Here is a 22894-nt window from a genome sequence, read left to right on the forward strand (position 1 = left end):
CGCAGCACGCCAGGCCTCCCTGTCCATCACCAACTCCCAGAGTTCACCCAAACTCAGGTCCATCGAGTTGGTGATGCCATCCAGCCATCTCATCTTCTGTCGTCCCCTTCTCCTCCTGCCCCCAATCCCTCTTAGCATCAGAGTCTTTTCCAATAAGTCAACTCTTTGCATGAGGTGGCCAAAGTACTGGAGTTTCAGCTTTAGCATCATTCCTTCCACAAAGAACACCCAGGGCTGATCTCCTTTAGAATGGACCAGTTGGATCTCCTTGCAGTCCAAGGGGCTCTCAAGAGTCTTCTCCAACACCACAGTTCAAAAGCATCAATCCTTTAAGAGTGCTTATATGTTATCTTTGCTAAGACTGTATTTTGTTTTACATCATCAGGCAAAGTTGGGAAGCAAGGGTAGGGTGACGTGTATCCGTGGTACCCTGGGCCTGAGGCCACTGCCCAGTCATGGTTTCCCAGTGGCCTGGGCTGACCTTTGACCCTGAGCTGCTGCCTCAGGTGCTCACGGGCCAGCACTGGGCTCTTGCAGGTCTGTCTGCTCTCCAGTCACTGGTGGTTAGAGGGCAGGTTCTGCCATGGGGTTGGCTGGGGACTGTCTAGTGGACTGGAGGGGATGCAGTGGTGGTTTGTGATTCCTGGGAAAGTGTGAAGAGGGGGTCCGTCTGGGCCCACGGTACAGAACAGGCAACAAGCTGGAGCTGGGAGGTTCAAGCTGCTGGAGGGCCGGTGAGACCTGGAGGTTGCAGGCGGAGGGAGGCGGCCGGGATCCTTGGCCTCCTGAGCCCCGTGGTGCCCCTCACGTTCACCCCCAAGATCTAAGGCCATGACACTAAGAAAGCTGGAGCAGAGGCATGGTACAGATACAAATGTTTATTCTACATAAAAACTTCACAAAATGGGCAGCTGGTTGTACCAAGACCTTTGGTGAGGGGTCGGGTGGGGTGGGGAGTCGCTGTTCAAGAAGGCAACACAGACAGCGGTCACAGGCACTGGGCAGGAGCGAGGCGGAGGGCGGGTGGGGCACAGGCCTGGCCCCGGCCCTCGCTGCATGCGCACGCATGCACGCTCCTTGCCTGTCGAGGAAGAGGGCTTCTGGGCGGGGAGCACGTTTCAGACTTGAGAAGTCCTGGGCCGGTGGGGAGAAGGGAGGTGCCCCCTCCCTGGCTGAATACTGCATCCGAGACATCCAACACCCACGTGGTGGGGACGGGGGGCAGGCAGCAAGGGTGGGACAAGATTGCAGGCCTGAAGTGACACTGACTTCTCGAGCACAGGAGAGCCGGGACCACTGTCCCACACATGCGACACACAATGGCTTGAGGACCCAACCCGGGGAGAGCTGATGGCCCGGGCATGGGCTTCGCCAGTGCAGAGGCCCGACTAGGGCCTGCCCTGCTGCCCTAGCTCCAAGGGCAGGAGACCAGGCCCCTGGTCAGCCTCTTCCAGAATGTTCCCTGGGTCAGCTATAGCCCTCTGGGGGCTGGAGGAACTAGGGAAGGAGGGAGGCTGAGGCAGCCGAAGACCTGTTGGGACTCTGCCCCCAGGTAGGGGAGGAAGCCGGGTCTTGACTCGGCCAGAAGCCACCCGGCCACGGCCCCTGGCAGTGATTGGCTGTTAGAGGCTTAGAGCTGGGCTCTCTCTTAGGGCCACCCCTCCCCTAAACCAAAAAGCAGCACCATGTGGCCAGCTGGTCCCCAGCCCTCAGAAGGGGGTGCCCATTCAGGCGGACAGCTGGAGAGGACACAGGACGGGGCAGGTAGGCTGGTCAGGAAGAGGCAAGGTTGGGGTCCAGAGAGAGCCTTGATCCAGAAGCGGGCAGACCCTGGGATGGAGTGGAACTACTGAAAGTTGGGGGACAGGAGCATGGCTAACTACCCTGGGGCAGCCCTCCTCGATCGGAGGGGCCTGGGCCTGAGTCTGTCCCTTGCTGGCCCGTCCCTACCCGGCTGGCTCTTTCCCAGCCTGGCTCCCCTCTGCCTCTTCGGTACAGACGCACACTGTCACAAAGATCATGCACACGACGGCTCAGGGCGGGGTGGGAGTGGGGGTCCCTGTGGCAGAGAAAGGAGCGGTCTGGGGTGGCAGGGAGAGGGCTCCGAGCCAGAGGCGGGGCAGCAGCCAGGGGTCTCCTGGGGGTGGACCGTCCAGAGCGGAGAGGCAGGTGGGGTGGTTTCTATCCAAAGATGCCCCCGAAGGTGGAGGCGATCACGATGCCCAGGACCACACAGCAGATGACGATCATGATCTTCTTCTGCACGGGAGGCAGAGAGAAGCCTCAGAGAGTGTGGAAGAGGGTGCCAAGAGGGAGGCTGAGCCTCCTCTGAGCAGAGCTTTGAGGGGTGGGGACCGCTGGGGAGCGGGCTCTGGTCAGGGCTGAGGGTTGGAGAGTCTGGGGGACTGGATGAGAGAGAAAGTGATGGCCTGGAGTATGTCTGGGTGGGATTTTAATGGGGTGCTGAAGGTCTGGGACTCCGGTATTCTTGCCTGAGAAATCCCATGGACAGAGGAGCCTGGTGAGCTGCAAGTCCACGGGGTCACAGAGTTGAATGTGACTCAGCAACTAGATAACAACCACGAAGGCCTGGGAGAGCCAGGTGGAGGCTCTGGTCGGAGCTGAGGGCCGAGGGAAGGCAAACGGGGAGGGACTTGTGATGCTTGGGGGTGGGGGACTCTGGGTACATGAGGATGTGGACTCCGGCAGGACGGGACTACTCACCCGGCGAGCCTTGCTCTGGTATTTGACGGCCTTCTTGGTGTCAGACACGGCCCTCTCCACATAGTCCACCGAATGTTCTACGTTGTACTCAATCCTGTCAATCATCTCCCCCTGCAGGGCCAGGGGCACCCCAGCTCCAGAGGGGCCCCCTCTGGGCGGCAAGGGGGCCCGAGGAGGGATTTTGGGAAAACAGCACCTGGGGTTAGATAAAAGGGGAAGGTGAGGAGGAGGGGGGTCCAGGCACCCCGAGCAGCTCCCCAAAATGCAGCCATCCAGGGGCGGGAACTGGCCATGCAGCCTCAGCCAAGGGGGAGGGGACCATGCAGAGGACGCTCGTCTGGGGCTCTGACCCCAGGGCCGAACAGAGGACAGCGCCAGGCAGAGCAAGGCGGGGGCGTAAGTGGTGGTGGGTGGGAGTCTGGCCATGGTGAGCCCTTCCCAGGCATGATGGTTCTGTCCAGTCCTGACAGCTTCTGATGCCCCCGCCCAGTCCCACAGCCCTCGTGTGCCTGGTAGTAGCCCTCAGAGGCCACTCGACCACGTAGCTGACCGCTCTCTCCAACTCCATGGCCCCCACTGGTGGCCATAGCACCTCTCACCCCAATGGAAGCAGCAGCTTCCTAAGGTCTCCCTGCTTCCCCACATGGACCACATCCCTCCCACACTAAGATCCTCCAACTAGAAGGGACTCCAGGGCCCAGCACCGCCTGCCAGGACCCCCCTCCCACCTGTCTCCATCATCTCCAACTCTCCCTGGGCTCTAACCGCCTGGAACGCCTTTCTGCTTTTCAGGGAAGTCAGGCTTTTGCTGGTCCTGATCAGGACTGTGGTGTTTCTGGTCCCTCTACCTGGGCCAGCTCTTTGCTCTTCCCCTGGGGAGTCCTTGGAGTTCAAATGCCGCCTCCTCAGAGAGGGCCTTCCCTGACCACCCCATCCAGTGGTCACTGCAGTGACTGTCACGCCAAGCGTGGCCCAGGGACTAGCAGCATCAGCATCACCCTTGAACTTTAAAGACGTACAAATGTATGAATCCCTACCCCCAAGTCAACCCTAAAGGAAATCAGCCCTGACTATTCATTGGAAGGACTGATGCTGAATTTGAAGCTCCAGAACTCTGGCCACCCCTTGCGAAGAGCTGACGCACTAGAGAAGACCTTGACGCTGGGAAAAATTGAAGGCAGGAGGAGAAGGAGGGGACAGAGGATGAGATAGTTGGATGGCATCACTGACTCAACAGACGTGAATTTGAGCAAACTCGGGGAGACGCTGAAGGACAGGGGAGCCTGGTGTGCTGCAGTCCACGGAGTCGCAAAGAGTTGGACACGACTGAGCAACTGAACAACAAACCCCCGCCTGCGCATCTCTGGGAACGGGGGCCCGCACAGGGAAATGCAGAACAAGGGCTGAGTGTGGCTCTTGATCCCTTTCAAGGCTGAGAACCACTGCTGTCAGGCTGCCGCCCTCTAACACCCGGCGCGGGTGGAGACCACGCCACTCGTCGTTCACTGATGCTGCCCTGTCGCCTAACGGACATCCGCTCTGGGAAGCTGGCCCTCAGTGGTCTTGCTCATTGCTATTCCTCTGGCTCCTAGAAAAATGCCCTTCCACGTGCCCATGTGACGAACAGCTGGTGAATGAGACAGGACAAGGCCAAGTGAAGGTGGGCAGGGCCATGCAGGGCCTGGGGTCCTGGAGAGCCAAGCAGAGCCATGCAGAGAGAATCCTTCAGGTGGGCAGTTTCAACCGCACGCAGTGAGTTACCTGAAGACTGGGTCCCTCCCAGGCGGGGGCAGCGTGGCGGGCAGAAAGGGGAGGGTTAGTGCAGCCCTGGGTGCTGCTGGGGGTGGGGTGGTGGGAGGGGGGCCTGGGCACCCACCTGGCTCTCCACGAGCATGGCCATGTCCATGAACATGTCGTGCAGCTCCCGGATGCTGTTCTCCAGCTTGATGATTTCACTGTGGCGTGTCTCAATCTCACTCAGGGCCTGCTTCGAGATGCTGGAGTCCATGATGATCTAGGGGGTGCGAGCCATGGGCTGGGACCCGGGGACCCATCAAAGGGGGAGGGGTGGGGGCCAGGACAGCAAGAGGCCAAGGGCAGAGGCCGCCGGGATGGGCAGTGGCCTGAGCAGAATGTTCTGGAAGCAGGGCCTGCTGGAGGCTTTGTCCTTAGCCACAGCCCTCCCCCCACTGTTAGGCTCCCACCATTGTTGTTGTTTAGTCACTAAGTAGGGTCTGAATCTTTTGCGACCCCATGGACTGTAGCCTACCAGGTTCCTCTGCCCATGGGATTTCCCAGGCAAGAATATTGGAGTGGGTTGCCATTTCCTCCTCCAGGGGGATCTTCTCGACCCAGGGATAGAACCCAAGTCTCCTACACTGGCAGGCAGATTCTTTACCACTGAGCCACCAGTGAAGAGCAGGTTCTTACTAGCTGGTACCAAATTTCTCTGAGACCTGATTTCGTACCAGTAGGTTCCTACCTGTAACGTGGGGTTAATAACAGTCCCCGCCTGCATCTGCACACCATTAACAGCTGAGTGGTAGTTCTCACCACCAGTGCTTCTGGAGCCCAAAATGACTGTGCCAAGGACCCAGGCCTTGAATGGCCTTTTCCCTGAAACCTCTCCTCCTGTTCTTCCTCCCACACTGAATGTAGCTGATCCCTCCTCCTAGAATCACATGTCCACACTGCATCCCCTACCTGTGTGCCACCTCCTTCAGAAAGCTCCCCTGCTTGGCAGCACATGGAGCTTCACTTGAATATAGAGAGGCCGAGAGCACCGTGTCCTCTCGGGGGGATGGGTCCTCAGGATGGTGGAAGGAGCCCCCTAGCTGGTGGCAAGTGAGCACGGGGCACAAGAAGCCGACCCGACTGGGAGGAAGCAGGAGACGGGTCTTACCTTCATCTTTGGCACTAAAGTGGGACCTCTGCTTGTCCCTTGCCCTCTCCGGGACTCAGCCTTCTCTTCTCTAAAACCTGCCTCACCCGGTGACGGTGTCCAAACACTGCCCAGACATAGCACTTCGCACACACACCCGGGGCTCCGGTGGGAGGGGTCCACACTTACCCCGGAGGCAAAGATGGCGGGGTTCCCACTCTCCAGCATGTCCTCCAGCTCCTCGCTGGTCGTGGTCCGGCCGGCTGCGAGCAGGGGTCAAACTGAGCCAGGCCCTTCCCCAGAGTGGTCAGCGGCAGTCTGGCCCCGCCCCGCGCCGGCCCCGCCCCTTCAGCTTACTGATCTCCAGCTGCCTCTGGATGCGGCCCTTGCAGCGCTCGCGGTAGTCAGACTGCGTGGCGTTGTACTCGGACATCACCTCCACGAACTTCCGGGACAGCGTGGAGTGCTGGGGGCCCGAGACGGGGGTATAGGTGTCAGGCCCAGCCCATCGGGGCCCCAGAGCCTCAGGCGCCCGGCTACTCGCCCCGAAGACCCCTCCCATACCTGTGTCTTACGGATCCTCAGGTCTGCGGAGGAGCGGTTCAGGCCTTCCTCCTGCTCGATGCTCTGCTCGATGCCTGGGGAATAGCCGGCTGCTGATAACCTGCCCCGTTCGCCGCTGCCTCGCGGCCCACACACCCGGGATCGGGTTTGGAACCTCCCCTGGAGGGACTCGTGTTGTCTGTTGAGTGGGGTCACACAGGAAGCAGAGGAAGGGGCCGCGCCACGCACTGATGCAGGAGGGGCCGGCAAAGGCTATTCCAGGCAAGATGTGTGGGTGTGTGCATGTACACTCACCTGTGAGGCCCCAGGCACACACTAAGCTGTGTATCTGTAAGTGTGTGAGTGTGAGCATCTACTGTGTGCTAAGCCTTGTGGGGCAGGCCCACCCCGTCCTGATTAGAAGGTTGTATGGAACACCGGGCGGGGCATGCCATGGGGGCGGGGCAGGTGGCCACAACCACAGGGCACAGACATGACCCCGGCATTCCGGGGGGCATGTATACCTGTGCTCCCAGGAGTGCATGGGGCTCCTGCGTGGGATCAGGCAGTACCAGCCACTCCTCTAACCCTCTTTAGCCTAAGTAGGGGACAGTGTCCAGAGCGCAACACCAGCAACATCCTGAGGCCCAGCCCAGTGCCTGGCACAAACAGGTCTCACCAGGTAGCTGCTGAGTGAATGGCACGTGGTGGTACCCTCACAAGGACAGCAAGGAAGACCCAGTGTACCCCTCTGAGTCAGTGAAACCCCCTGGGCAGTGTGGGGGAAGCAGGCCCGGAGTGCCCCCTACACCCCAGCCGAGGCCTGGAGCCCAGACTCACTCTTTAACTTGGAGCGGACTTTGTTTGCAGTCTTCTTTATGTCAGACATGAGTTCCTCCAGCTCCTCCTTTGTCTCTAGGGAGGTAGAAAGGGTGGGGTAGACACCCTGGGCTCCCCCGTGGAGGGCCAAGGAGGCGCTCTGGGCAGACCCTGGGTCTCCTTGTCCCCTGGCTAAGGCCCTGCCTGCCCCTCCCATCCCGGGCTGGCCCACGCCAGCTGCAGCCTCACCCCTTCTCGCACTGTCTTCCAAGGAGCCTCCCTTCCTCCTTCGCTGGCTTACCCCCCCACCCCCTGTAGATAACAGATGGGCCTAAATTTAAGGCAGAAATAATTGTGGAGCAGCTGGCGATGCTGGAGTTGGCACTCGGGAACATTTAGCTGATACTTGCCGGAGTCAAGGCGGGGGCGGCAGGCTCACCTAGCGCTACCTGATGGCTCAGGGCGCTAAGCACCGGCCGAAGGGCTGACAGGCCAAGGCCCAAGGAGGCAGGAGCCAGACCCATCGAGCACCCTGGCCAGGGCAGACCTGTTCTACTCACAAAGCCCTGCTCCCCAGGTCTGAGCTCAGCGAAGGCCAACCACTGAGGGCCCGGTAGGTGGGTGGCACCTGGCCTGGGTGGGAGCTGAGAGAAGTGCTGGAGAGAGGGGGCTCCTGGGGTACGGTTGGCTCTGGAGGTGGCATGCGGCTGGGCCTAAGAGAGGGTGGAGCTGGGGGAGGGCAGTGGCATAGTTTCTGGCCCTTGTTCCAACCGGTACCATCTCCCTAAACCTGGCAGAGGCCATGGGAGTGCCCAGCTTGCCCTGTTCCCTGGGAGGGGTTCACTGGCAAAGTGGGGCAAGAAGGCTGCTTCCCTCTGGGGTGCTGGGTGGAGCTCAGCCTCAGGGCACACCCCCCAGGACTCCACCCCCTGGAGAAACCAGGACTGAACGCCTGGATTCAACCTTTCACGCCCACCCTGTGCTTGCTTCTGGGGCTGGGGCTTCTCCCCTGGGGGGACTCAGGAGGGGCACTGACAGTGGCCAATTAAGTGTGGGCAGGGCACTTCCCAAGTGGCATGTGAGTGAGGGGAAGTGGGGGGCTTCCAGGAGCGGGGGTGCGTGCGCCTTATTCGCAGGAACAAAGGAAAACTCGGTTACCAGCTGCTCTGATGTCTCAGCCTCTTTTGCTCAGACCCAAAATAGCCCAGCCCGGATGGCAGTCCCTAGAGAAGGCAGAGCAAGCCTTGGCCCGGGAAAGCCCCCCACTTCCTGCCAACTTTCCTTGTGATGCCTTGGCGACCCTGCTCCGCCTCTGCCCCAGAACCCTTCATGGGGAGCCCCTCCCCGCTTGGGAAGTGCCAGGTCCTGACTGCTCAGCTCACAGGTGGCAAATTCTGAAGTGGTCACTGCTGATATCCGACGAAGGCAACACAACACAGCTAAGGTTGGGGAGCAGGGCAACTCTGTCTCCCCACCCTCCCCCTCCCGCCGCCTGCTCCATCTTCCGGCAGGTGAGAGGCCAAATCCAGCTCTTTACAGTCTCACCCCACAGTCAGCCTTCCTCCTGAGCCTCACCAGGAGTGACCCACCAGGGACATGCGCTGACCCAGATACATGTGGGCATGCAGACAAACCATGTCACGTGACACCGTCCCTGACACACCTCTAGGTGGGGCGGGAGGGCAGCCAGGACGACCTGAGGACCACACTGGAGGTATGCCCTGCTCTGGGGGGGTCCCTGTCTCCTCTCCAACCCTTCCCGGTTCAGTCTCCCTGGTTCCCAGCTGACTTGTCCTGCCTTCCAAAGGCCTGGTGCTGGGCTGGGTTGGTGTGGCACTGGGCTCAGGTCCAAACACACTTTGGGGCCATAGAGAGATTTATTCTGGGTGCTTGAGGATGCCTGTGGGCCTGGGGTTGAGAGGCCACGGATAGAGAGGCAGTGCTGGAACTGAGAACGGAATCAAGCCTTGGGTGCCTGGGTAGGGGGCTATGGGCCCTAGGCCCTTCCTCCTGAACACCTGGGCAGCAGCTGGACCCTGCCCCGTGCTCTGTCCTGGGGCCTTCCAAAGGAGCTGGAGAAGGGAGAGGGGAGGTGAGCAAGCTTCGAGAACAGGCAGGCGGCAAACACACCCAATCTGATGAGTCCAGGCGGCTGGCCTGAGCCCTGGCCCATCACTGCGTCCCTGGGCTGAAGGTGAACCCCTTCTAGGGGAGGGGACCCCAGGCAGCTGTCAGCCTGGCCTATTATTAGTGCAGTAGTAATCAGTGCCTCCACAGGTCGCGGGACCTGCCTGGGGACAGAGTAAAACAGACACACACATGTTCCCTGTGCAGGGGGAGAGAGGTGACTTCCTGGAGCCCTGAGAACGCCCGGCTCGGGGCACCAATGGCCGAGTGCCAGGGCCGCCAGCTTTTTCCGGGAACTCTGCCTGCTTGGCTGGCTTGCCCTCCCACAGTGCTGATGCCACAGAGCAGCCATCTGCTCCCCAGGGGAGGCGATGGAAAGGGAGGGGCTGGGCTGGGACGCCTCCTATTGATCACAGGCAGCTCCTCCCTCCATCCCTCCCTCCCAGAATCCAGGGCTGTCCTAGAAAGCAGCCAAGTTACCTGGGGAGGGCGGGGCCGCCCCTCCCACCAGGCATCCCACGGTGATTAAGGGCACTGAACCGCCCCTCAACCCTGGCCTGGGAGAGCCTGTTTCCTGACCCTCCCCAACCTGGCCAGGCCCCTCAGCCGGCCAGCAAGGCAGGGCGTTCCTTCCCTGGCTGCAGCATCTTTCTGGAGGCCTGGGGACGGCCCCCAACCCCACACACCCACACTCACTCTCGTCAGGGTTGGGGGAGGCCAGGATGGCGCTGTGTTTCCGCTTCACCTCCTCCACGTTCTCCGAGATCTTGTCAATGAAGCCTCGGATCTCTTCCACCTGTGGGCCAAGGTCAGATGCTCTGGGGGCAGAAATCCAGGGAGGGGCCTTCTGGGGCCCAGAGTAGGGCTGGAGGAGGTCAGGGCCAGGCTGGGCAAGGTTCAGGTGTGTGTGTGTGTGTGGTGAGGGGGGTGGGTAGTGTTGATCCAAGGATTCGTCTAGATTGGGGTGGGGGTGGGAAGGAGTGGGCAATCCCCACTTTTGCTCCCTGCTGAGCCTCAGTCTATTTACCCTCAAAATGTGCTCACTACTCGGTGCCCGTGGGCTGCTGCGCTCAGGCGCGGGTATGTAAGCGCCCCGGGCCGGCTGAGAGGTGAGACGCAGCCGCCCCAGGTCTGCCAGTGTCTGGGGAGAGGTGGGGGTGCGGCTCCCACCTGCTCGAAGAACTCATCCATGAAGCGGTCTCGGTCCACGGTGACAGCGACGTCGTCATCATCGTCGCTGTCCTTGGCCTGCAGGGGGGTGGACACACAAGCGCCCCTGTGGTAGGACCACTGGGTCCCATGGGTCCTGGGACCCCAAGCTGCCCAGGATCCCCCTATAGCAGGGTCTTCGGTTGGAGCTCCGAGGCCCGGCCATCCTTGTCCGTCCCCTTGGCAGGGACAAGGCCTGGTTGTGCCCTCAGCTCCCAGCCTCAGTGAGACCTGCAACATCCCTGGGGTTGTTCAGTCGTGTCCGACTCTTTGTGACCCCATGAACTGCAGCCCACCAGGCTCCTCTGTCCATGGAATTCCCCAGGCAAGAATACTGGAGTGGGTTGCCATTCCCTTCTGCAAAGCATCTTCCTGACCCAGGGATCGAACCTGAGTCTCCCACATTGCAAGCAGATTCTTTTACCTACTGAGCCACCAGAGAAGCCCCTGGGCCTAGGCACCACCACCACCTCCCTGCTAAAAAGTAGGATGGCTTAGATACAGGTCATGCCCACAGCACCCAAGCTGGTCTGACAGCTACTGCCCATGGAGAGCTCTGGGAACCTCCAGGCCTGCTCCCTCAGACTGCCTGGAGACCTCTCTTGTTAGTCTTTTCTTTTTCTAAATATTTATTTATCTATTTGGTTGTGCCGGGTCTTAGTTTTGGCACATGGGACCTTCGATCTTCATTGCAACATGAGGGATTTTTAGTTGTGGCATGTAGGATCTAGAACCCTGAGCAGGGATGGAACCCAGGTCCCCTGCATTGGGAGCACGGAGTCTTAGCCACTGGACTATCAGGGAAGTCCCTCTCCCTGTTAGTTTTGGCACTGACATTGATCCTCTTTCCTTCCAGGCGCAGAGTTGGGTCTGGCAGGCACCAGAGGCCAGGCATGTTGTTATTTGGCTCGGGGCCTGCCTTGGGTCTCAGCCACAGGTGTCGGCTCGGCCCCTCGGCCCCAGGAGCCACCACACAAAAGCCAGGCCATCACAAGGTTGGAGGTAATTACATCTCTGACTTCCAAGCATGCCGGCCATGCTCATTACTGTCCATCTCACACCTGGAGTTAGCCAGGGTTGGCTCGCTCTGCAGGCAAGGCCAAGGCCCCTCACAGCCAAGGCCAGGCTACTCAGGGTAGGACGGGCACCTGGGTTCTTGGGCTGGGTCCTGCCCCCTCATCCTCAGTGCCCCACGGGGAGGAGGCACTGGCCCTTGGCCTGATGCTCTCTTGTGAGGATGCGGGCAGGCAGAGGGGGAGGAGAGGGGGTGCTGGGGCCCCGCCACCTCCAAAGGGGCTGGGTTCTGTGCCCAGACAGACACCGACGGGCTGAGGGACTTCCCGCGGGGTCTGTCTGCTCCTCTATGAAATGGGGACAGCGATGCTCTGCTGGGGGAGGGCGGGCCCAGGAGTGATGGGGAACCGCAGCACGTTCTGCAAAAGACTGGGGCTCTTGGGGTCCCACCACCCCACCCAAGTGGGGCCAACCAAGAGAAGGGGCTGGTTGGGAGCTTTATGGAGGCGGCCCCTCTCATCAAGAGATCACACCTCCTCCCCCAGCAGCTAAAATAAGTCCTCGCTCCCACAAGTGCCTGCGGCTGCCACCAGGTGGTCCCCATCCCCCACCAAGCCCACCCTTAGCCACAGAGAATCTAGAAGCCGAGCTGGAGGAGGAGCACTTCCTGGGGAAACCAAGGCAGGTGCGATGGGAGCACCCAGGGCCCCCTCCACAACAGCTGGCCAGCTTGGGAGGTGTCCTTGGGAGCTCCTGCCATTCAGCATCCTGGCCTCTCTGTCCTTCCAGTACCCAGAGGATAGGGTTGAGCGGAAAGAGGTGGAAGGAGAATTTTCCAGCTCCATTCCCTCTGGGAGTAATGACCAGCTGGAGCCCAAGACAAGTTACCAGAAATGAGACTCATCTCTGAGTCACCCGAGATGAGAGTCACGGCCAGGGGCTCCAGGGCTGGTGCCCCCCACCCTTTGGGCCTCAGCTTGCCCACCTGCAAAATGGACTTGTCTTCTCCAGGCATCCAGCCAGGTCTGACCTGCTCCCTGCATGGCCTCTGTGCACAGAGGCTGGACTCGGGTAGTTTCTCCAACAGAAGGGTGGCAGGGGGATGCCACATCCTCCTCCATGCTCTCCATCAATTAGGTGGCGCTAGCGGTAAGAGTCAGACACGACTGAGCGACTTCTCTTTCACTTTTCACTTTCATGCACTGGAGAAGGAAATGGCAACCCACTCCAGTGTTCTTGCCTGGAGAATCCCAGGGACAGAGGAACCCGCAGGCTACAGTCCATGGGGTCGCAGAGAGTCGGACACAACTGAGCATGCACACACACACACACATACATTAGGGCCTGACCTCACAGCCTGCGTAAAACCAACCATGGCTCTGAGCAAAACCGGGAGTGGATGCTCCCAGGGCATCCCTTCCAAGTGCTACAACTTCTTCCTCCTCAGGCTCTTTTCACTCTCACCCCTCCACCCACCTCCACTTCATCTCACTGCCCCAGTCTGAAATCTGATCCCAGCACACCCCACCTATAACCATCCACTCCTAGAGTCTGCCAACTGTCCTCCCTGCAGTCCCCAGGCGCTCCCGCTGCCTGCAGTGCTGATTCCGTGAAACCGACATTCCCTTCTTCGTTAGGTGCCGCCTCTTTCGGAAGCCTTCCTCATCTCCCCAGGGATGGGATCTCGCTCCTCTCATTCCCCACACCCTATTCACATCCCTACTGGAGCCACTGCATCACACTCTCAAGCCCTGGGAGACCTGAAAAACCACCTTGGCCACAGCTTCTAGTCTCAGCTTTCACACCTCCAGTGGTGGAGAGCTCACTAGCTCCCCCAGGCTCTTCTGTCTATCTGGGGCAGCCCCAACTGTTAGAAAGCCCTTCCCTTTCCTAAAAGCTGGCCCCAGGCCATAAAGAACCTGTTGGTGCCCTCTCCCTGGGCTGGCCCCGCCAGAAATCTGAGGGCCAGAGATCTGCAGGTAGCATCTGCATCCTCCCTGGTTTTTTCTTCTCAAGTTGACCAAGTTCCCTCCGCTTCAGATCCTTCCCAGAGCCCTTAAGTTGAAACCCCTGCCCCAGATCTGTTCCAGTTAGTCTCTGTCTTCTCCAGCAGGACAAGATAGAAACTGAATCTGCTGCTGACTGTGGTCTGAGCAGGGCCAAAGATCTGACCCACCACCTCCCTCTTTCTACAAAGTCGACCTCTGTTAATGCAGCCAGAGATCACAGAAGCCATCACACAGTTCTTCCTGCCAAGGAAGAAGCCCTTCCCCTCCCTGTTTACTTGGTTGGCTTTTGGGCTCAAATGAAGGATCTTCATTTGTTCTGATCCTTGTCCCAGTCTGTGAGAATCTGATGGTTTATGCCTTTGTTGCCCCCTCCTACTTTATTCCCATCTATGCCAAGGCCCTGATTGATTAGGGCCCCAGCTCCCTTGGGAACCGGCCAACCCTCTCAAAGTGGCAGTCACAGCTCCAGAAAGACGGCTGGACTGGAGTTGGGACCGGAGAGGCTGTGGTGCGGAGGCAGCAGCTGGAGTCGTGAGGCAGTTACAAGCTCCGAGGTACAACCGTCTTCCGGACAAACTCCCCCAGACATCACATGGGCACCTTGCCAACCACCTGGCCAGAACTAAGTTCCACTTCTTCCTCCTGAGCCCCCGTTCTTAAAGAGTCTCCCAAGCCAGAAACGGGGGAGCATCCACACTCTTCCTCCTCCTCTCATATCCAACCAACATCCAATTGGTCCTGGTGTTTGTTTTTGGGTCCTGGTGTTTTTAATTCGTGGCTTCCCAGGTGGCTCAGTGATAAAGAATCTGCCTGCCAGTGCAGGAGATGTGGGTTTGATCCCTGGTTTGGGAAGATCTCCTGGAGGAGGAAATGGCAACCCATTCCAGCATTCTTGCTTGGAAGATCCCATGGACAGAGGACCCTGGTGGGCTATAGTCCATGGGGTCACAAAGAGTCGGACATGACTGAGCATGCACGCACGTTTTTAATTATCTTTCAGGGGTTCTCAACCTTGGTCCAGCAACAGAGTCCCTTGGGGGTAGGGTGTTTTTTTGTTTTTGTTTTTTTAAAAAAAAAACAAAAACAAAAAACAGCTTCCAGACCAAATGAGAATCTATGGGGGTGGCTGGTGAGGTTGCTTTCTTTCCTTAAAGCCCCTAAGGATTGGGAACCACTGGCCTGGTCTCTGGCCAGCTGGCTATCTTGGCTCTGGTCTCATCACCTCCAGCCTGAGCAATCAGGAAAGGAAGTCAGGGTGGGTGTGAGCACTGCCCCCACCACAGGGACCTATTGAGACAGGGGAGGGGATCCCACTAGAAGCCCCCACTGCGCAGCCCTGATGGTCTCTCTGGGCAGAGGCACCAGGATTCCACGATCCCTTCCTGGAAATAAGAGTGTGATTCCTCCAAGAGGTGCGGAGGCCAGGCAGTCTCCAGGCCTGTCCCGGGAGATGGCGGCTGGCCAGCAGGCAGGGTTGATTCATTGCTGCTGGAGCAGGAGTTGCTGTTGTCTGTCTCGAGGGCTATTTTCTTTCCCCCCTTCTTTTTAATGACTAATCAAAGCCTATCTCACTAAAGCAGAGAGGCCCAGAGCTGAGTCAGGGATGTGCGAGAGACTGAGATAGGTCTCTAGAAAGAAAGGACTCTCTCTGACCCCTTCCTCTTTTCCCCACCCTGCAAACCACCCCCCCACCCGCCCCCCAGATCGCCTTTGCCAGTCTACCCCTTAGCAGGGCCCCAGCACAACTCAGGGAAGCAGCTTCAGGGTGTGGGGAGGGGCTGGGCTCTGCCTCCCTCCAGGTGCTGTGTGACCTGAGATAAACTCCTGGCCCTTTCTGGACCTCCGTTTTCCACTCTGTAGAATAGGAAGTTGCACTAGATAGTCCCTGGACACCATCTGCACCTCAGATGGACATGTGCCCAAATTCATTATTAATTTTTTTTTTTTTTTAAGAAATCCCAAGAAGGTGATGGGAAGGAAGGAAGGGCCCCTAGCCTGGGTCTATTCTTACACCCACCCCTTTCTTCTGCGCTGCAGGGTGAAGCGGGCTGGCTCCATTATGCAGACAAATGAGCACAGAGAGGTTAAGGCACCCACCTGCCTGTTCTTGCTCCAAGACCCTCAGTCCCTTCAGAAGTCGGCAGAGGGGGCACTGGGCTTCACCACTCAGGCCTGTCTGCTGCCCCGGTGAGCGAGGGGGGACCCTGGGTGTCAGGCCCAGGCATCGCCAGCCCCTCTGCTGTTTCTTACACGGGTCCCTTCTTTTGGCCCACCCTCCCTCCCTCCTCCCAGTCAAATCCAGCTCCTCCCCCCGGCGATCTCAGACCTCTTCTTCCAGGAAGGTTCCTGCTCTGACTGCCCCACGCTCCCTCCTCTCTCTGGCTTCTGGCTCCTGCCACAGGCCCCCGCTGTGTCACATGGCCCAGGAGGTACATAAACACAGTTCTGCGCCCAGGGAGGGGTATCAGCTCCGAGCAGTCCTCGGAAAGAAAACCGGGGAGGCCTTTGAACTGGGGGACGGAGGTGGCTGCTGGCCATGCTGGGGCTGCCTGGGGGCACCTGTCCCCAAAGTCCCCCTGGTTTTATACACTCTGGTCGCACACGTCCGCACCCCTCCTTGGGCTCCAGGTTGCCCTTTTGATCTCTGAGGGCTGTTGGACGCTTTCAGGCCCCCACATTGGCCCTGGATGACCCCTTCCTTCCTTCTCTCTCTGCAGGAGAGGATCAGCCCCCGTGAGAGATGAGGAGGGCTGGAGAAGGCTGGAGGGCTGGGCCCGGCCTGCAGCGCGGAGGAAACATGCCAGCTCCTTCCCCAAGTGTGACTTTTATAAATAAGCTCCCTTCTCTTGCTTTCCTTCTTCCAAATGTGGTGGCGTGGGGTGAGGAAGGAGGAGGAGGGGGGAGGGAGGGGGGAGGGAGGGGGAGGGAGGGTGGGGATGGTGCAAGCAGCTGTCCCAAGCACCACCCTCTGTCCAGCCCAGCCAGCACTGGCCCTCTCGGTTCCTTGGGGATTCTGGTTCCTGGGGTTCAAGGTCTCCCCCAGATATGGAATCGGAGTCAGGAGACCTGTGACCGCTTGCCCTGAGAAGCTGGGTTCTCAGTTTTCCTATCCCTACTTCCTAGATGGGAATCTGTGCAGCCCAAAGGAAGACTTGTGGGAATGGCCGCCCCCCCCCAGACTAACGGTTGCACCCCACTCAGTGTGGGCTCCTGCCAGCTGATCCTCAAGGGTGCTAGCAGCCCCTAAGGGACAGGGCCACCCAGCCACGAGTACAGCAGCCTGCGGGCAGTGAATGCCTGGAGTGGGGGAACGTCTGGAGAGGAAGCCTCAGATTACTTTAGAGAAGCCAGGCCTCATCAACTAAGGACCGGTCTGGCTAGCATGTGTGCATGTATATGTGCTGGGGTGGGGGAGGGATTCACCAGAGCAAAGACCTAGCTTCAAGCTCCTACAGTCCAATGTCTCTCAGCCCTTAGGTCTCAGCCACATCTAAGTCTGACTGTTTTCAGGCCCAGGTAAAGCCCCTTCATCCCACCTGATCTGCCAGGCTAGCCACATCTCTCTCTCTCATGCCTCTGTCTTCCCTTCAGTGAAGGGGATGAAGGGGATGAAGGGAATGAAGGTGATGAGTCAGAAGACGTCAGATGTCAAGGGCTCTGTTCCCCCTGAGCACTGGTTCCCACAGACACTCTGGTCTGACCCACCAAGCACCCAAACACCAGGAAATGCAGTACACGCCCTTCATCCCCAAGATAACAAGGCTCCTTCTGATTCAACCGAGCACAGGAAACTTGAGGGCAACCGCAAGCCTGGCGGGGGAAGTGTTTATAGACACCATATTTGACATCAGGGACCATCTTCCTTTGAAACCTCCAGGGGTTTACCCTGAGGTGGGGGATGCTGGCGGGGGTGGGGGGGGAGGTGCTGGGCACTCAGCCAGGAATAATACAGGTTTAATGGGAGAGTGGAGGCTGGCAGCCAGAGCAAGGGGGTGATGGAGGCAGGAGAGCACAGGTGCCAGCCCCAGGCTGCCCAGGAGACAAGACTGGTACGATGAGGGAGAGCCAGGCACAAGTGCAGGGAAGCTGTGTACAGAGAGGACCAGCCATGGGATCACAAGCCCAAAGGATACTTGAGACTTTCCATATAAGGCGGCCAGGTCTCTGGCTCTAAGCTGGGTAGCAGGGGAAGGGTTCTAGGGAGACTCTGCCCCACCCCCCCACCCCCGCAAGAGATCAGCAGGGTGGTCAGCCAGGGCCTCAGAGGAGCCTCAACCTGGTCTAGAGCCCTGATGTCCGAGTTCCCCACAGGCAGGCTTCACTTCCTTCTCTGCACGGTCCCGGCCCCGTAGCCCCTCCCAAGATTGCCATCTTTAAGGGCAGAGGTGCTAACACTCCGGTTAAGAGCAGAGGCCAGGGGAGAGGGGCTTTGATGATAAGGAGCAGGCAGCAGGGGTCTCTGTCTGGACTGGCAGAGGGCGGACTCTGACTCGAAACCTTTGCGCATCCTTCTGCTCCCCCCACCGGAACCACGCCCCAGAAGCCACACCCCAGTGGCCTCCGAAACACAGGTGGAAAAAAATAGGTTCAAGTCGGAATCCGATCTGGAAAACCAGGAAGGGTCTGGAAACGCCGGCTCCCGGCTGCCCGGAAGCCAAGAAGAGGGAAAGAGAGCGGGCCTGACCCCTCCCGGATCGGGGAGGGCAGCAGCTGCCGATCACCACCGGCTGGGGAGCCACAGGTGATGGGAGCTACAGGTGACGGAAGGTGATGGGGGCGGCGGCCGTCCCGCAAGACAGCGCCCGCCCGAGGAGCCCGGCCCCACCCGACCGGCCGGGTTCCGCAGAGCGCCCTGCAGCCGGGCTCTGGACAGGGGACCGCCCCCGGCCCCTTCCCTTCGCACAGGTCCCGCCGTCGGTCTAAACCAGAGGGAGGGCAGGAGGGTCAGTGAGGAGGCACAGCGGGGAGACAAGGGTCGGGACCTCCTCCGCCGGGCGACGGGGAGGCCAAGCTTCGGTCCCGCCACCGATATTCCAGAATATCCCTCCGAAAACAAGGGGGGCGCCGAAAAGTTTATCTAGGACCCCAGGTTCCAGCCGCCAGCCCGCGGGCCATCGGAGCCGAGCTCACGCGAGCTCGTGACCCCAGTGGATCCGAGGGGCGGGACCCGGGGCGGTCGGGGTCCCCGGCTTGGCACCGCTCGCTCCCGCCCTGGCCGGGGACGCAGGGGCGACCGCCCCAGGGGCCGCCAGAGCCGCTCGGGAAGCGGACCGGGCGCTGGGCGCCGGCGGCCAGCGGCGCCGCGCAGGGGCCGGACTCACCGTGCGGAGCTCCTGGGTTCGGTCCTTCATGCTCCCGGGAGTGGCAGCGGCGCCGGCAGCAGCCCGGTGAGCCCCGCATGCGCGGCGGCCGCCCCGCGGCTGCGCAGCGCCAGCCCGGCCCCGCCCCCGCCCCCGGGACCCCGGCCCAGCCCCCAGCCCGGCCCCGCCCCGCGCCTGCCCCGCCCCGGCGGGTCCCAGTCGAGAGCCCAGCTCTGGGGCTCTTGATACCCGGGCTCCTACACCATCCCGCTTAAGGTGCTCCGAAGGGGCTGAAGGGTCACAGACCCCGGGACCTCGTTCCCTTGCGTTCCCAACGTCCGTTCGACCCCTCCCGGAGGTCCCATCCCAATCCTCCCTCGACTCAACCGCTCAGCATCCCTCCTTCTGGACACAGACAGTGTTTCTGGATCTTCACCTCCAGAGTGCCTCACATCTCTGCTGGAGGCCAGACACCACCTCCCTCCTTAATTTTATTGCCTTGGGGTCTGCAGCATCACCCCACTCCCCAAACCTCCAGAGTTCCAGCCTTTGTGCCTCCCACCCCTTCGGCCTTCCCCCCAGTGTCTCATCCAGATTCAGCCTCAGGAGGATTTCCTCTTTCTCCAGGATTTCTCGGTTCACAGTCTGATGCTGAGTGACCACTTCCTTTAGTTTCTACTCTCAGCAAGATTGCAGGAACCCCTCCATTTGGGGGGAAGGAGATCTAGGTTATTGCCCCATCTCGTTCTCCTTCCCCTGTATTCCCAACCCTGCATCCCAGCCCCGAGCCTGAGAGCTTATTTCCTATCTAGAAGCTTAGGGTAGCTAAGCAGGGGCCCAGCTCCACTGGACTAATGGGAAGATCTTCGCAGCACTGGAGAGGGATGGTGGCTGGGGGTTAGTCAGTAGCAGATGCTCCTTTCCGGGTTCCTGCCAGCCTCTTGTTGAACAGCAGCCACTCGCACACCCCCAGATGCCCCCTCCGTGCCCTGGCCCAGATGCTCTTGACCTGGAGCCAAGCATTCCCCCTTCCCCTCCCCGGGGGCTGCCAAAGGTGTTGCTCTGGAGTTGAGCCAGCCCCCTGCTGCGCAGTGTGTCGGAGCCTGGCACTTCTCCCAGACTGTGGGCTCAGGTTAGCTGGCTGGCAGACGGGCTGGAGGCACTGTTCCAGCCATCCCTCCTTCCCTGGAAAGTCCTACCCAAGGCTAGCTCAGATGTAGCCTGGCCTGAGAGACAGCCACACCCCTTCCACTTGTCCAGACCTCAATCTTGAGTAACCCACACAGCAAGTGCCGGTGGTGCCGTTTGACAGATGCAAGACCGGGACTCATCTACTAGGGGGCTTGCCCAGGGTTCCAGGAGACAGGTGGCAGGGAGAGTGCTGATTCCTGGTCCAGAGTGCTTTCCTGTGTGCAGGGTAGCTCAGTGGGGTGAGTCATGGGTGCAGCCCCGGAGCTCGTTGTCTGGCCCTGTGGGGGAGAGGACAGGAAGGGGAGACACAGCTCCTGCCCTCAGAGAGTCCTGGTATCATGTCAAGCATCCCTTATTGAGATGCATATTAAATGGTAGCATGAAAAATTAATAAAGAATGAATGTGTGCCCTTCACCTTAAACTACCTTTCTGATACAGGTCTTACGCTCATTCATTCATTCATCAAACATTAGCTGGGAATGCCTGTTCTGGGGCCACTGTTCTGCACTTAAGGTGCTCCTGGGTGGTGGGAGGGACGTGATTTCAATGTGTGAGGGATTCAGGGTGGCTTCCCAGAGACAGTGATGTTCAAGCTGGATGTTGAAGGAGTGGCGTGCAGCAGGCAGTGGTGCAGGCTTTCTGGACAGAAGGAGCGTGCCCAGACACTGGGGGTGGGAGTGGGGAGCAACCAGAGAACCTCAGGAACCTGCTGTGATGGCCAGGCACAGGGGTAAGCGTGGGTGGGAGATAAGGCCGGTGAGAGAGGCCTTGAATGTTAAACTTCACCATGCAGACAAGGTTGGAAGGCAATCAAAGGTCCAACTTTCACTCCCTTAATCAAAAAGTATTCATTGAGCATATACTGTACTGTGCTAAGTTGCTTCAGTCGTGTCCAACTCTTTCCAACCCTATGGACTGAAGCCCACTAGGTGCTTCTGTCCGTGGGATTCTCCAGGCAAGAATACTGGAGTGTGTTGCCATGCCCTCCTCCAGGGGATCTTCTCTAGCCAAGGATCGAACCTGTGTCTTTTAACATCTCCTGCATTGACAGGTAGATTCTTTACCACTAGCGCCATCTGGGAAACCCTGAGCGACTGACACTTTCACTGAGCATCTACTATGTACTGGTTATTCTAGATGTTGGACACGTGACAGACAAAACTCCTTGTGCTCATGGGGTTCTGGGAGAGGAAAGAGATGATAAATAAACAACATATATAATGGTGATAATAAGTTATGGAGAAGATAAAGTAGGACAGAAGGGTTAGCATGCTGGCTTTGAGGGAGGGAGCCACATGGGTCTCTGGGGGAAGAGCATTCTGGCGAGGAAGCATCAGGTGCAATGGCCAGGAGCAGGGAGTATGCCTGGCATATGAGAGAGACAGTAAGGAGGTGAGGATGCCTGGAACGTGGTAGGTGAGGAAGAGCTCCAAGGAGGTGGTATCAGAGTAGATGGAGGGGCCTTGAAAGGGACTGTGTCCCTTGACTTTGCCTCTGAGAGGGATGGGAGCCCCCAGAGGGTTTTGAGCAGAGGACCTGATCCATCTTGGACTTCAGCAGGATTGCTCTGATTCCTGGGTGGAGAATGGATGGAAGAGGACACAGGAGGAAGCAGGGATGTCTTTAGGAAGTGATTGCTATTGTGTGTGTGGCTGGGACAAAGGTGATGGCAGTGGTGGTGATGAGAAGTGGTCACATCCTGGAAACATTTTAAAATTTTTATTTAACTTTACTTATTGGCTGCGTCTTGTGGCTTGTGGGACTTAAGATCCCTGACCAGGAATTGAAACCAGGCTATGGTAGTGAAAGGGTTGAGTCCCAACCACTGGACCTCCAGGGAATTCCCCTGGATACTTTTTTTTTTTTTTTTGCCTGCACCACGAAGCTTGTGGGATCTTAGTATTTATCCTGACTACAACACTTATTGTACTGTGTGGATATAGTGTGTGTTAGGTGTCTGTCCCCTCGTTGGATGGGGACACCTAAAGGAAAGGAGGGGCTTCCCAGGGGGTGCTAGTGGTAAAGAACCTGCCTGCCAATGCAGGAGATATGAGACTCGGGTTTGATCCCTGGGTTGGAAAGATCCCCTGGAGGAGGGTATGGCAACCCACTCCAGGATTCTTGCCTGGAGAATCCCATGGACAGAGGAGCCTGGTCGGCTACAGTCCGTGGGGTCACAAAGAGTGGGACACGACTGTGCAACTCAGCAGCACAAGGGAAGGAACTGGGTCAGGCTCTTGTTGATTCCCCAGGAATGGCACAGAAAGTGTGTTTGCGGAGTAAGCGATAAACATTGGCACATGTGGATGAGCTGTGTTCCTGTAAAGGAGCACTGAGGGACAGGTTGGGCATCTGGAAGCCCCCTAAGCCCAGGCACAGTTTGGGTTTTCCGTTTTACAGGCTGGGAGGGTGCAGGTGGCGGTCCTTGCCCACCAGATGGCTGATATTGGCAACTGCTGCCACCTGCTGGGCAAAGCCGGTGTTGCCTCGGCCATACCTTGCCTTGGAGCACCTGTGTGCCCAGGTTGGGATGATGACAATCATCACCTGTCCTCCAGAGTTGTGGGAGAGACACCCTGACCATGACAAGACAATGATGGGGAAGTCCAAGGGCTGTTGGGGTCAGGAGGAGGAATGGAAGGCAGTTTATATAGGGTTTGGGAACAGAAGTGTCCTTGGGGCCAACCTGTGGGGGCTGCAGAGCAGGAAGGGGCAGCTGACCCAGGCTCCATGGCTGGGGGAAGTGTGTGTGTATGTGTGTGTGTGTGTGTGTGTGTGTGGTCAATGTTCTCCATTGTGGCTTTTCTGCTGCTTTCTGGAAGGATTTCTCCTTCTTTCTCCTCTCCTGGGTAGTCTGGCCCCGGCCCATTGTTGTACAAAGTGCTGGCCATTGTGTAAGCCTCACCCTTACTGTGACCCTATCAGGGACGCCCTCCTAGGTTTCAATTCACAGATGAGACGATGAGGCTCAGAGAGGTAAACGCACAGCAGGCACTGAGGGTTAGGTGACATGGTTTCTAAGCCACCTAGCCCTTGCAAACCCAAGCTGTTTTGACCACCAAGCCTGGCCCTGCCC

The 22894-nt window shown here is 58.9% G+C and overlaps 1 protein-coding gene and 1 long non-coding RNA gene across 6 annotated transcripts; one reads left to right on the forward strand and one right to left on the reverse strand.

Annotated features, from left to right (window-relative positions):
* Positions 1 to 863: 863 nt before the first annotated feature.
* On the reverse strand, positions 864 to 18767 carry STX1A (syntaxin 1A). 3 transcript variants are annotated; one of them, XM_025274737.3, is made up of 10 exons: positions 18648 to 18767; positions 10265 to 10342; positions 9791 to 9890; positions 6989 to 7063; positions 6170 to 6243; positions 5963 to 6071; positions 5795 to 5868; positions 4601 to 4738; positions 2725 to 2835; positions 864 to 2259 (listed from the first exon to the last, which is right to left on the reverse strand). In XM_025274737.3, the coding sequence occupies exons 1-10, from the start codon at positions 18675 to 18677 to the stop codon at positions 2182 to 2184; spliced, it is 867 nt and encodes a 288-aa protein (XP_025130522.1). In that variant the 5' UTR covers positions 18678 to 18767; the 3' UTR covers positions 864 to 2181. The 3 variants fall into 3 exon arrangements, with proteins under 3 accessions (XP_025130522.1, XP_006057154.1, XP_044791612.1); XM_006057092.4 differs by lacking the exon at positions 18648 to 18767 and adding an exon at positions 15424 to 15557; XM_044935677.2 differs by lacking the exon at positions 18648 to 18767 and adding an exon at positions 11139 to 11260.
* On the forward strand, positions 9765 to 16171 carry LOC112581759. 3 transcript variants are annotated; one of them, XR_006548174.2, is made up of 5 exons: positions 9765 to 9902; positions 11160 to 11438; positions 13724 to 13880; positions 15364 to 15513; positions 16044 to 16171. It is a non-coding gene; the product is annotated as an uncharacterized LOC112581759 (long non-coding RNA). The 3 variants fall into 3 exon arrangements; XR_003106380.3 differs by having other exon boundaries at positions 11160 to 11305; positions 13428 to 13880; XR_003106381.3 differs by having other exon boundaries at positions 11160 to 11305.
* Positions 18768 to 22894: the final 4127 nt, after the last annotated feature.

Source organism: Bubalus bubalis, chromosome 24, assembly GCF_019923935.1.
Source record: "Bubalus bubalis isolate 160015118507 breed Murrah chromosome 24, NDDB_SH_1, whole genome shotgun sequence".
NCBI classification, from domain to species: Eukaryota; Metazoa; Chordata; class Mammalia; order Artiodactyla; family Bovidae; genus Bubalus; species Bubalus bubalis.